Source organism: Stomoxys calcitrans, chromosome 2 (genome assembly GCF_963082655.1).
Source record: "Stomoxys calcitrans chromosome 2, idStoCalc2.1, whole genome shotgun sequence".
Taxonomy (NCBI): domain Eukaryota; kingdom Metazoa; phylum Arthropoda; class Insecta; order Diptera; family Muscidae; genus Stomoxys; species Stomoxys calcitrans.
In genome coordinates, this window is record NC_081553.1 from 202,953,773 (window position 1) to 202,968,929 (window position 15,157).

The 15,157-nt window shown below is 38.2% G+C and overlaps 1 protein-coding gene across 7 annotated transcripts in view; it reads left to right on the forward strand.

Annotated features, from left to right (window-relative positions):
* Window positions 1–15,157, forward strand: part of LOC106090748 (mucin-2) — a 156,734-nt gene that overhangs the window by 82,558 nt on the left and 59,019 nt on the right. The window contains exons 1-2 of one of the 7 annotated variants that reach the window (XM_013257039.2): window positions 10,217–10,507; window positions 11,032–11,241. The exons of 5 other annotated variants lie outside the window; for them this stretch is intronic. In XM_013257039.2, coding sequence (XP_013112493.2) covers window positions 11,162–11,241 — 80 coding nt within the window. In that variant the 5' untranslated portion in view covers window positions 10,217–10,507; window positions 11,032–11,161. Of the gene's footprint in view, window positions 1–10,216; window positions 10,508–11,031; window positions 11,242–15,157 lie in introns of those variants that run through there. One more of the 7 variants, XM_059363119.1, reaches the window with a different exon arrangement.

Here is a 15,157-nt window from a genome sequence, read left to right on the forward strand (position 1 = left end):
GATCACATTTGTCGAGTTCTTTTCCCGGCATCTCTTCTTAGGCAAAAAAAGGATATAAGAAAAGATTTGCTCTGCTATTAGAGCGATATCAAGATATGGTCCGGTTTGGACCACAATTAAATTATATTTTGGAGACCTGTGTAAAATGTCAGCCAATTCGAATAAGAATTGCGCCCTTTGTGGGCTCAAGAAGTAAAATAGAGAGATCGATTTATATGGGAGCTGTATCGACCTATAGACCCATTCAGACCATAATAAACACGTATGTTAATGGTCATGAGAGAATCCGTCGTACAAAATTTCAGGCAAATTGGATAATAATTGCGACCCCTAGAGGCTCAAGAAGTCAAGATCCCAGATCGGTTTATATAGCAGCTATACCAGGTTATGAACCGACTTGTACTTTTTTTTACATAGTTGTTGAAAGTAACAATAAAAAACGTCTTGCGAAATTTCAGCCAAATCGGATAGAAATTGAGCCCTCTAGAAGCTCCAGAAGTCAAGTCCCCAGATCTGTTTATATGACAGCTATATCAGGTTATGAACCGATTTGAACCATATTTGGCACAGTTGTTGGATATCATAACAAACTACTACGTGCCAAAATTCATTCAAATTGGATAAGAATTGCGCCCTCTAGAGGCTCAAGAAGTCAAGACCCAAGATCGGTTTATATGACAGCTATATAAGGTTATGGACCGATTTGAAGCATACTTGGCACAGTTGTTGGATATCGTAGCAAAACACGTCGTGCATAATTTCATTCCAATCGGATAAGAATTGCGCACTCTAGAGGCTCAAGAAGTCAAGACCCAAGATCGGTTTATATGGCAGCTATATCAGGTTATGGACCGACTTGAACCATACTTATCACAGTTGTTGGATGTCATAACAAAACACGTCGTGCAAAATTTCATTCCAATCGGGTAAGAATTGCGCACTCTAGAGGCTCAAGAAGTCAGGACCCAAGATCGGTTTATATGGCAGCTATATCAGGTTATGGACCGATTTGAACCATACTTGGCACAGTTGTTGGATATCATAACAAAACACGTTGTGCAAAATTTCATTCCAATCGGATAAGAATTGCGCACTCTACAGGCTCAAGAAGTCAAGACCCAAGATCGGTTTATATGGCAGCTATATCAAAACATGAACCGATATGGCCCATTTACAATACCAACCGACCTACACTAATAAGAAGTATTTGTGTAAAATTTCAAGCGTCTAGCTTTACTCCTTCGGAAGTTAGCGTGCTTTCGACAGACAGACGGACGGACGGACGGACAGACGGACGGACATGGCTAGATCGACATAAAATTTCACGACGATCAAGAATATATATACTTTATGGGGTCTCAGACGAATATTTCGAGTAGTTACAATCAGAATGACGAAATTAGTATACCCCCCATCTTATGGTGGAGGGTATAATAAAGCTTTTATGGGCTTCAGACCCTTTATCGCTAGATCGGTTTATATGGCAGCTATATCTACATATACTCCGATTTAATCCATATTTAGATCAGATGTCGATTGGCTTAAAATAACCCACTGTTTCAAATTTCCGCGAAATCTGTTAAAAAATAAAGCTTTTATGGGCTTCAGACCCTTTATCGGCAGATCGGTCTATATACAATAGCAGCTATGTCGACATATAGTCCGATCTGAACCATATTTAAGATAAATGTTGGGAGGCCTTAAACTACTCACTGTTGAAAATTTCAGCAAAATCATATGAAAAATAAAAATTAGACCCTTTATCGGAAAATCGGCTATATCCATCCATAGTCCAATTTGGCCCGTTCAAGAACTTAACCAGCGTGCATCAAAAAAACGTATCTGTACCAAAATTCAGCTCAATGTCCTAATTTATGAAGCCTGTAGAGTGATTACAACAGACGGACGGACAGACACATGGACATCGTTAAATCGTCTTAGAATTTTACGACGATCCGAAATATATATACCTTGTAGTATCGGAAATTGATATTTCGATGTGTTGCAAACGGAATGACTAAATGAATATACCCCCTATTCTACGGTGGTGGGTATAAAAAAAAAAAAAAATAATAACAAAAATTGGGTTCCATGGTGGGGGGTATATAAGATTCGGCCCGACCGAACTTAGCACGCTTTTACTTGTTATACGGAAGGGAGAATACTAATTTTGTCATTTTGTTAGTAACTGCTCGAAATGCTCGTCCGTCCGTCCGGCCGTCTGTTTATCTGTCGATAGCACGCTAACTTTCGAAGGAGTAAAGCTAGCTGCTTGAACTTTTGCACCAATACTTCTTATGAGTGTAGATCCGTTGAATTGTAAATGGGTTATGTTGGTCCATGTTTTGATATAGCTGCCATATAATCTGATCATTGATCTTGACTTCTTGAGCCACTAGAGGTCGCAATTCTTATCTGATTTGGCTTAAAATTTGCATAAGGTGTTCTGTTATGATTTCCAACAACTGTGTTTAGTATGGTTCAAATCGGCTTATAACCTGATATAGCTGCCATATAAACCGATCTGGGTCTGGTCTTGACTTCTTGAGCCACTAAAGGACGCAATTATTATCCGATTAAGCTGAAATTTTGCATGAGGTGTTTTGTTATGACTTTCAACAACTGTATTAAGAATAGTTCAAATCGGCCTCTAACCTGATATAGCTGCCATATAAACCAATATGGGATCTTGACTTCTTGAGCCTCTAAAGGGCGCAAGTATTATCCGATTTGGCTGAAATTTTGTACAACGGCTTCTGTTATGACCTTTAACATACGTGTCGAATATGGCATGAATCAGTTCATAGCCTAATACAGCTCCCCTATAAATCGATTTCCCTATTTTACTTCTTCAGCCTCCAAAAGTGCACAATTCCTACTAGATTTGGCTGTAATTTTACGCAATGACTTCTACTTTGGTCTCCAATGTGGTCCCAAATGTACCATAACTTGATATTGTTCGAATAACATAACAATTCTTTTTTTTTATCCTTTGTTTGCCCAAAAAGGGATACCGCGGCAAAAGCTCGACAATGCGATCCATGGTGGAAAGTATATAAGATTCGGCCCGACCGAACTTAGCACGCTTTTACTTGTTATTTCTTTGATATTTATCTGAACTAGTGGATGTAGTCTTTTTGAAGTGATATGGATGGTTGAACTGTAGGAACAAGAAGACACATTCCTTCTGCTGTTCCTGTGGTATCACAATAAACGAAAACGTATAAGAGATAGTGATGGCAGACTGCCACTTAAACCTAACCTAGTCATAGTCCTATTCTGTGTATTACCTGACATAGCTCCCACATAAAGCAATTTTCCGATGTAACATCTTGAGCTCTTAGAAGCCGCAATTGTTATCCGAAAATATAAGGGCGAGCTGAAAAAGGCTCAGAATAAATTTTGGATTAAAATTCTGCAGCTCCGTGGAGGATATATGTGAGGCCTCTAGGCTATGGTAGATTCTATTCTCGAAACCTATTCCGGTACAATATATTCAGAAGTCAGAGAATGTATGGACACTGTTTAGTGAGGAAACATTAAACCTACATGTTGATGCCCATTTCCCTGGAAAATCTCCAAAGAACAACGAGGCTCTAGAAGAGGTTGTCACTGGTATGTCTTATAAACCTTTTAAGGGCCGTAAAAGTTTTAATTTTTCCCTGATTGTACAGAAATTGGATATGCTAAATTTTTAAGAAAAATCCACGGTGGTGCGTTGCCACAATTCGGCACGGCGGAACTTTTTTTTTCGTATATTTCTCTTTTTTTATACCCACCACCGAATGATGGGGGTACATTAATTTTGTCATTCCGTTTGCAACACATCGAAATATCCATTTCCGACCCTATAAAGTATATATATTCTTGATCAGCATAAAAATCTTAGACAATCTAGACATGTCCGTCCGTCTGTCTGTTGAAATCACACTACAGTCTTCCAAAATAGAAACATTGAGCTGAAACTTTGCACAGATTCTTTTTTTGTTCATAAGCAGGTTAAGTTCGAAAACAGTCACATTTATTGTTTGATTTTGCTGAAATTTGGAAAGTCAGTTGTGTTAGGCCCTTCGACATCCTTCGTCAATTTGGCCAAGATCGGTTCAGATTTGGATGTAGCTGCCATATAGACCGATCTTCCGATTTAGGGTCATAAGCCCATAAAAGCCACATTTATTATGCGATTTTGCTGAAATTTGAGACAATGAGTTGTGTTAGGCCCCTCGACATTCTTCGTCAATTTGGCTCAGATCGGTCCAGATTTGGATATAGCTGTCATATAAACCGATCCGCCGATTTAGGGTCTTAGGCCAATAAAAGCCACGTTTATTATCCGATTTTACTGAAATTTGGAACAGTGTGTTGTGTTAGGCTCCTCGATATCCTTCGTCAATTTGGCTCAGATCGGTCCAGATTTAGATATAGCTGCCATATAGACCGATCTTCCGATTTAGGGTCATAAGCCCATAAAAGCCACATTTATTATGCGATTTTGCTGAAATTTGAGACAATGAGTTGTGTTAGGTCCCTCGACATTCTTCGTCAATTTGGCTCAGATCGGTCCAGATTTGGATATAGCTGTCATATAAACCGATCCGCCGATTTAGGGTCTTAGGCCAATAAAAGCCACATTTATTATGCGATTTTGCTGAAATTTAAGATAGTGAGTTGTGTTAGGCCCTTCAACATCCTTCGCCAATTTGGCTCAGATCGGTCAAGATTTGGATATAGCTACCATATAGACCGATCCTCCGATTTAGGGTCTTAAGCCCATAAAAGCCGCATTTATTATCCGATTTTGCTGAAGTTTTGGACAGTGGGTTGTGTTAAGCCCTTCGACATCTTTCTTCAATTTGGCTCAGATCGGTCGAGATTTGGATATGGCTGCCATATAGACCTATCCTCCGATTTAGGGTCTTAGGCCAATAAAAGCCACATTTATTATTCGATTTTGCTGAAATTTGGGGCAGCGAGTTGTGTTAGGCCCTTCGACATCCTTCGTCAATTTGGCTCAGATCGGTGCAGATTTGGATAAAGCTGCCATATAGACCGATCCTCCGATTTAGGGTATTAGGCCCATAAAAGCCGCATTTATTATCCGATTTTGCTGAAGTTTTGGACAGTGGGTTGTGTTAAGCCCTTCGACATCTTTCGTTAATTTGGCTCAGATCGGTTCAGATTTGGATATAGCTGCCATATAGACCGATCCTCCGACATAGGGTTTTAGGCCCATAAAAGTCGCATTTATTATCGGATTTTGCTGAAATTTGGAATAGAGAGTTGTGTTAGGCCCTATAAAATCCTTCGTCAATTTGGCGCAGATCGGTCAAGATTTGGATATAGCTGTCATATAGACCGATCCTCCGATTAAGGGTCTTAGGCCCATAAAAGGCGCATTTATTATCCGATTTTGCTGAAATTTGGGACAGTGAGTTATGTTAGACCGACATCCTTCGTTAATTTGGCCCAGATCGATCCAGATTTGGATAAAGCTGCCATATAGACCGATCCTCCGATTTAGGGTCTTAGGCCCATAAAAGCGAATTTATTGTCCGATGTCGCCGCAATTTTGGGCAGTGAGTTATATTAGTCCCTTCGACATCCTTCTTCAATTTCACTTAGATCAGTCCAGATTTGGACAATGCTGCCATATTGACCGATCTCTCGATTTATTGTTTTGGGCCTATTAAAGGCGCATTTATTATCCGATGTTGCCGAAATTTGGGCCAGAAAGTTAAGTTAATCCCCTCCACATATTTCTGCAATTTGGTGTATATGGTTCAAGATTTGCATATAGCTGCCATATAGACCAATCTCTCGATTTATAGTCCCCATAAAATGCGAATTTTTAATCCGATTTCAGTGAAATTTTACACATTGACTTATGTTAGGCTTTTCGACATCTGTGTCGTATATGGTTCAGATCGATTTATTTTTGAATATAGCTACTAAAAAGACCAATATTTTGTTATACCTAATTGAACATTGAACATTGGTGGGTACCCAAAGTTCGGTCCGGCCGAACTTAACGCCTTTTTACTTGTTTTGTATTATAAAATCAACAAATATTTCTCTTTGTCAAAAATGTATATGCACACATTTTTTTTTTAACTACGTATGAGAGTGATTCAGTGGACATTTTTCTTTTCGAGGATTCCTCCACGTCCAACCACTTATTGTAGGGAAGCCAATAAATAATAGCAATCAACATAAGTAATCGAATAATGCACAGATATTTGCGTCATGTATGGCCAAAAACAAATAAATCTCCATTAATTGGACCGACACCATGTGCTGCCAATGGCGTCGACCGGCGATATGTTCAAGTAGGCTCTGATTTTTTCTTTCTTTTGAAATTTTTTGGTTGGGCACAAAAGAAAAATTCAAAGTTGAAAGCTCCTTAATTTATTTCGTTAAGTTTTGGTGTTGTTGTTTTTTTTTTTTTTGAGATTAATTTTTATCGATTTCTCGTATTTTTTTCGCTTGGCATTTTTATGAGGCATATACAATTGACAAGTATAAACAACATTTTTGGCCGGCGTACTTGTTGAATGAATGGGTCATATTGAATAGACCATGAATCGCATTTTCTTTGGTTTTACAATTTGGTGAATGTCAATAACAAGAGAATTCTCAAAAAATTTTATGTTGAAAATATTGCTACCAGAAATAAATATTTACAATTTTTCAATTTGCCAGCATGTTGGTCTATATATTTTGGAGCAAAAAATTATAACGGATTTTTTTGTAAGTAGACATAGGGGTCCCTTATAGATGGGTAGATGGAAACAAAAATTACAAGTCATTAATACAGAAAATTTAATTATTATAATTTAAAAAAAAAAAAAAACACCTTTAACTTGTCCATCGAACAAATGGCATTTGTCTTCAATATTTGTTGTCATCAAATTTCAGGCCAGATTTATGTAAATAACCTATGCTGGCTCCTTCATTCATAGAAATCACACAAATGTGGCTGTGCACACCAGCCAAAGACAAGAAATTTAATTTAGCTTTATATGCGAGGTATTAGTTTGCAGACATTTTAAGCATGTTTGTGGTGGATATTTGGTCTATAATTGCTTTCTACCAAATGTGTGAGAATTATGGCACAGATCGTTTTCAAGATTTATGTGCCTGTCCTTCGTTTCTTAACGAGCCTAAGTATGTGAGATTACATTCCTATTACCAGCTGATTAATTTGGGTATTAACTACGTATATTTCAAATTAAATGACTGTGTGAATGGACGAATGTTACTTAAGAGCTGTTGGGCAGACATAAGAACTATTTCCAAAAAATCGAAAAATGGAATGTGATTAAAGAATTTTCAATGGTTAGTCTATAAAATGTTGTACATACACAAAAAAAATTATTTTTATAACCACCATCATAGGATGGGGTTATACTAATCTAGTCATTACGTTTGAAACACCTCAAAATATTGACCTAAGATCCTATAAAGTATATATATTATTGATAGTATATATATTCTAAGTCGATCTAGTTATGTCCGTCCGTCTATCAAAATCGAGAAAGAGGCCGAACACGAAAGCTAGCCGATTGAAATTTTGCACTGATACTCAGTTTTACTGTAGGCCATTGATAATTGCAAATGGGCCAATTCGGTTCTGATTTGCATATAGCTCCCATATAAACCGATCTCCCGATTTGACTTCTTAAGCCCCTGGATGCCGCAATTTTTTGTTAGATGTTGCTAAAAATTTTCACATAGTATTATGTTATGACTTCCAACAACTGTAGCAAGTACGGTCCAAATCAGTCTTTAACCTGATATAGCTCCCATATAAATCGATCTCCCGATTTGATTTCTTGAGGCCCTGGGAGTCGCAGTCCGATTTGGTTGAAATTTCGCATGCTCTGTTATGACTTTCTATAACTGTGCCTAGTACAGTCTAAATCGGTCTATCTGTCTAAATCTGATGTAGCTCCAATATAAACCGATCCCCCGATTAGATTCCTTAAGCACCTGAAAGCAGTAATTTTTGTCCGATCTGGCTGAAATTTTTCACATAGTGTTTTGTTATGGCTTCCGTACGGTCGAATCGCGCGAACCGCCCAATAACCTGATATTGCTCCTATACAAACCAATCTCCCTACGATTTCTTGAGTCCTTTGTCTGAATTGGCTGAAATTTTGCACATAGTGCTCTGTTATGGATTCCAGCAACTGCTAAGTACAGTATACATCGGTCTATAACCTAATATAGCTCTTATATGAACCGATCTCCCGATTTGACATTTTTAACCCACGGAAGCCGCAATTTTTTTTTCCAATTTAGCTAAAATTTTCAAATCCTGGCGAGAAAATCAGAAAACATTTTTTCAGCGGTGGTTATCCCCTCCTTTTTATAGCCCGCTCACCCCCTGGGCTATAAAAATTAGTCCCCTTATCATTGAGCTTTAACTGGAATTGGATAGCACTCATTGATATATGAGAAGTGTTCCACTGTTCCTTAATGTAATGTTTATGGTCAAATTTGCATTTGCAATTTCGGAATGTTTACAACCCTCACTTTGTGACCATCTCTCATTCGTTGCCCTTCAGGCCTGTTTCTATAGACTTAACTTACATGTCGCTAGAGGCATGCCCACAGATTCCAGTTCCTCTGAAATGTCTAGGGTAGTTCCTAGTATTGCACGCTCTTCTGTTCCACAATTCCCTGGGATATCTCTGTGGTACCGGTTCCCAGACCGGGTGAAGTTGACTTTGATCTGTAAAGCCATCTCGTTGAGAGATCTGCGATCATCGACGACGGTTTTTGAATGCAAAAGTTTAATTCCTAGAGAATTAATGGGTGAATGAGAAGATATTTATGCCAATCGTCCTTGTTGCATTATGTTTAGCCATTCCCCCAACTTCTTCAATTACATGGACACACACACTATAGTGGTCGGGCCATATTCTCGATATGACAAGTCTTAGTAGAATACATCCCAAAGCCCAACTGGTCGTAAAGTTTGGAACCATCCGTAGAGAAGTCTATGCATCTTCTATTACCAGGTATACTGTAGATCCAATCGGTTCTAAATACCAAGAGCTGTGGTCCAGTACTTTTCTCAAAAAGCGGCTCAAGCAATATACAATCCACACTACCTGGAACATTGGGCATTTTATCAAGGATAAAAACAATTTTCGTAAGTGCCGAATGATCAAAGAATATGTCCCCTTAGCCTTAAGGCTGTGGTCGCAGCAATTTGTCTAGCCCCAATATCCACAGGCATTAGTTGTGGCATTAAATTCTGTGCATCGCATGGTTTCGTCCTCAGTGCAGCTGTGTGCCACAAACGAGCCATTCTCTAGATTTGGCAGAGTATTGAACAGTAGGTGGACTTTTGGATCGCCGTCCACCAAACCACAACACCATATAGCATTGTAGGTTTGACAACTGCAGTATATACCCAATGCATGACACGCGGTTTAAACCCTCAATTTTTTTCAATGGCTTCTTAGAGGAGGAGTTACATTTCTTATGCGTTTAAAGGTTAGCGTGTTTTCTATAATGGATGGTGAGATGAACTAAAACGGTTAGATCGAATGTTTATTCATTTTGCTCTCGATCAATATCTTGAGGTGTTACAAAGGAAATGACTTAACTAGTATACTACCAGCTTATGGTAATGAATATTCTGAGAGGTGTATAAACATTTTATTTCTCATATATCATGTGAAAAATCGTGACAATTTTATAGCCTTTAAAGCTTTAGTCAAGCATTTCTGTTTTTATGTTCCCCATATATTAAAGATAATAATGTGGGGATTAAGATTTGGGAACTTCTGAGATTTCAATTCAATTTGTTTCTGTTCTTATTTTATCAAAATCAACTCAGAATAGTTGTTGTAAATTGGCAAGAAACAAAGCGAAAAGTTCATTCAATATTTCGTCAAGATATTTTGTTTGTTTTGGCCTTTTTCACGCCAAGATGTTGTATGAGCGCAGACAATTTGCTTTCCTCTCAAGCGCACCCCTTCTTCGCTTGCTGCGAAAGCATTCGCAAATGATGATTTGTTTGCTATGCGATTTCCCATAGAGAAATCATTATATCAGTGATGCCGTGATGCCTATGTCTGCCCAATGTTGATGCTCTATGCCACCCTGCCAATATTTTGGTCAGCCATCATAGCCAGTTGAAGCCTTATGGCACATGGGTGAAGTCTATTTTGTTTAACAATATTGTAGTGAAAAAGAAAAGAAACGAGCGATCTCCTCATCATAGAGAATATGCTGAGTTTTCTCGGTTCATTTTCCAAGAGTCGAGGATTTTTTTTCTTTAGTTTGTTGCCTGTTTTGGGCCAGTCAGCCGTGGCAGTTCCATTGAACGTTTGGCAATGAAATTAACGACCGCCAGTGCTTTAAAACTGAACAAAACAAAAAACAACGGCAACTTTACATAAAAACTGTTATTGCTACGTACATCGGTCAGTTTTGTGATGGCTCTGAAAAACGTTTAGTATCGCGTTTTTGTCGTTGGCATGAGAACGGTGCAGTAAGAAAACCAAAACCAAAAAATTTTGCACAGTTTTGGCATAGCCATCGTGCAAAGCGTCAACAGAGTAAAACTGTGACACCAACAAAATAAGAAAAACAAAAATTACAGCGCTTAAGTCATTTTTGCAGCACTACTATCATCGGAATTATTAGTGGAATTTTTGGAAAATATTTCAACTTAATTGAATTAAAGCACCCAAAGAGGGTATCACAAAAAAAAAGCATCGAGAGCGCTAAATATTTGTTAATAAATTCAAAGTGAAAAGTGACAAATTTTGCGAAAGTTTTTGCATTTTTTGTTGCTAATGTGATGTTATAACAATTTATGGGAATTTTTAAGCTTATAAGCAAACAAAAAAAAATTACAAAACACATACAAAGAATTTCTAGCATAATATGCTCATAAATAAATATTTAGTTTTGTTTTTTAACAGTGAAAAAAAAAAAAAATTCCCATAAATGAATCATTGATTTAACTAATTTATCCATGGCATATTTTTGCTAATGAAATTCCGAAAATAGTTTTTACAGTGATTTGGAAAAGGCACTCAACACTCACCAAAAAAAAAAAGAAAGAAAACAAATCGCAGTTATTGATTTTGTGTATTTTATTCAATTAGAAAGTGTATTAATCTCCAGTATCCGGTATTAAATGAAAAGCGCCAGGCGAACACGACAGCAGTATGGAAATTCTGAGCGTAAAAGTAATAAACGTTCCGAAAAATCATTCAAGTATGTTTACATCATAAATAATTGTTTTTAATTTATGATTTCCTCATTAGGTGATAACTTATGTTAAGTATTCCAAGCAAAGGAAACACTAAATCATTTAAATATTTTTTGATATGATTTCATGAAATATGTGCTCTGATGAGGCTATTTCTCATTATGAATGTATCTCAGGAAATTTATTTCATTTCTATGGCGTTTAATGTTTTTTTATGATATGCGCGAAAAAAATGTAATTTATATTATCTAATAAAACAAACACATGGCCTGTGTTTTTAGCGGACATTAGCAGATACACGAAAATCCCATATGCTATAAAGCATATTTGTATTTTTTTAAACTTTGCAAAATTTTTGCAAATTTATTATCATTCCATTAGACTTAATTAATAAAAATGTAAAACGCACAAATTTCGACCTGGCTGAATCTTGTATACTCACCAACATGGATTTTATAGGGTTTTCCAATAAGTACTCAACAATTTTTTTTTAAACAAGTAAAAAAGCCGGGCCGATCTTTCGATACCCACTACCTCGGGTATATATGTAAACCACCTTTCATCATAATCAGGTGAAAAATGCATAATTTATGCACCCATAGCAGCTTTATCGAAATATGGTCCGATTTGGACCACATTCGACATGAGTATTGAGAAGTCTAATAAGTACAAGACACTGTTAAATTTTGTAGAACAAAATATTGGTCTTTTTGGTAGCCACATCTAAATATAGAACGATCTGAACCATATACGACAAGGATGTCGAAAAGCCTAATATAAGTCACTGTAAAATTTCTGGGAAATCGGATTATAAATGCGCCTTTTATGGGACTAAGACTTCAAATCGAGAGATTGGTGGCTATATCCAAATCTGAACCGATCTGAAATCTGAAGGGCCTAACACAACTTCCTGTCCCGAATTTCGGCGAAATTGGACAGTAAATGCGCTTCTTATGAGTCCAAAATCTTAAATCGAGAGATCGGCTTATATGGCAGCTATATTCAAATCTGAACCGATCTGGGCCCAATTGCAAAATGTTGTTGAAGAGACTAACGTAACTCACTGTCCCAGATTTCGGCTAAATTTGCCAATAAATGTGCTTTTTATGGCCCCAAAACTTAAAACCGAGAGATCGGCCTATATGGCAGCTATATCCTAATCTGAACCGATATGGGCCAAATTGCAAAAAAATGTCAAGTGGCCTAACACAACACACTGTTCTAAATTTCGGCTAAATCAGAAAATAAATGCGCATTTTATGAGTCCGAAACCTTAAATCGAGAGATCGGCTACTGTGGCAGCTATATCCAAATCTGGATCAATCTTGGCAAAATGGAAGAATGTTGTTAAAGAGCCTAACACAATTCACTGTCCCAAATTACGGCGAAATCTGACTATAAATGCGCCCTTTATGGGCCCAAAACCTTAAATCGAGATATCGGTCTATATGGCAGCTATATCCACATCTGGACCGATCTGAGCCGTATTGCAAAAAGATGTCAACGGGCCTAACACAACTCACTGTCAAAATTTTGCCAAAATCGGGCAATAAATACGCTTTTATGGGCCCAAAACCTTTAATCGAGAGATTGGTCTATATGGCAGCTATATCCAGATCTGAACCGATCTGGGTCAAATTACAAAAAGATGTCGAGAGGCCTAACACAACTCACTGTCATAAATTTTGACAAAATCGGGCCATAAATGCGCCTTTTATGGGTCCAAAACCTTAAATCGAGAGATCGGCTACTATGGCAGCTATATCCAAATCTGAACCGATCAGGGCCAAATTAAAGAAAGATGTCGGAAGTCCAAAGACAACTCACTGTTCCAAATTTCGGCAAAATCAGAGGTTCGGTCTATATGGCAGCTATATCCAAATCTGAGCCGATCTGTGCCATACTGCAAAAGGATGTCAAAGGACCTAACACAACTCACTGTCCCAAATTTTGGCAAAATCGGGCAATAAATGCGGCTTTTATGGGCCCAAAACCTTAAATCGAGATATCGGTCTATATGGCAGCTATATCCAAATCTGGATCGATCGGAGCCAAATTGCAAAAAGATGTTAACGGGCCTAACACAACTCATTGTCCCAAATTTTGGCAAAATCGGGCAATAAATACGCCTTTTATGGGCCCAAAACCTCAAATCGAGAGATCGGTCTACATGACAGCTATATCCAAATCTGGACCGATCTGTACCATATTGCAGAAAGATGTCGAGGGGCCTAACGTTACTCAATGTCCCAGATTTTGGCGATATCGGACAATAAATGCGCCTTTTATTGGCCTAAGACCCTAAATCGGAGGTTCGGTCTATATGGCAGCTATATCCAAATCTGGACCGAGCTGGGGCAGATGGAAGAGGAATATTGACTTGCCTAAAATAACTCACTCTCCCAAATTTCAGCAAAATCGGATAATAAATGTGGCTTTTATGGGCCTTAGACCCTAAATCGGCGGATCGGTCTATATAGAAGCTATATCAAGATATAGTGCGATATAGCCCATCTTTGAACTTAACCTGCTCGCTATGTTCCGTTCAAATATGGCATTTAGCCCTTCCAAAATCGACGGCGACTTGTTGGCAAATTTATATTTCCCCATGAAAATTTCATTAGGGAACTGGGGCAAATTTCTGACAAAGCAAAAAGTGCTGTCCGATTGAATTTTAAGCTCAATGATAAACGACCTCCTTTTTATAGTCGAGTCCGAACAGCATGCCGCAGAGCGACACCTCTTTGGGGACAAGTTTTTACATGGCAAAGTACCTCGCAAATGTCGCCTTCATTAGGAAGGGATAATCAACGCTAAAAAATTCTCTGATATTCCTGCCAGGATTCGAACGCAGGCGTTCAGCGTTATAGGCGGGAATGCCATCCTCTGCGCTACTGTGGGGTTATGACTTTTAGGCTCACGCATGTTACGAACAAAAAAATTTTACACATTTACGCACCACTATTTTATGTCGACTCATGTTCAAACAAATATTTTTCTATGAAGCGAAAAATATTTTTATACCAACCACCATAAAAGCCAAACAGATGAAAAACCAAGTAAAAAAGCGTTAAGTTCGGCCAGGCTAAACTTAGAGAGATCGGTCTATATGGCAGCTATATCCAAATATGGACCGATCTGGGCCAAATGACAGAAAGACGTCGAAGGGTCTATCACAACTCACTGTCCCAAACTTCGGCGACATTCGACAATGAATGCGCCTTTTATGGCCCCAATACCTTAAATCGAGAGGTCGGTCTATATGGCGGCTATATCGAAATCTGAACCGGCCTGGCCCTAATTAAAAAAGGATGTCGAAGGGTTTAACACAAGTAGCTGCCCAAATTTTGGCAAATTCGGATAATAAATGCGCTTTTTATGGGCCCAAGACCCTTAATCCAGAGATCGGTCTAAATCCATATCTGAACCGATCTGGGCCAAATTAGGGAAGGATATTAAGTAGCCTAACACAACTCACTGCCCAAAATTTCAGCAGAATCGGATATGGGCCTAAGACCTTAGATCGGTCTATATGGGGGCCATATCAAGATATGGTCCGATATAGCCCATCTGCGAACTAAGAATTTTTATGGATAAAAAAAGAATCTGTGCAAAGTTTCAGCTCAATATCTCTATTTTCAAAGACTGTAGCGTGATTTCAACAGACAGACGGACGGACATGGCTAGATCGTCTTGGTCCAAGCATGGTGAACAAGCTCAAATCACTTCAAAGGCTGATATCCACCAAAAGAAGGTTATGCTGTCTGTTTGGTGGGATTGGAAGGGTGTGGTATATTTTGAGCTGCTTCCAAGAAACCAAACGATTAATTCGGATGTTTACTGTCAACAATTGGACAAATTGAATACAGCCATCAAGGAGAAGCGACCAGAATTGGTCAATCGTAAAGGTGTCATATTCCA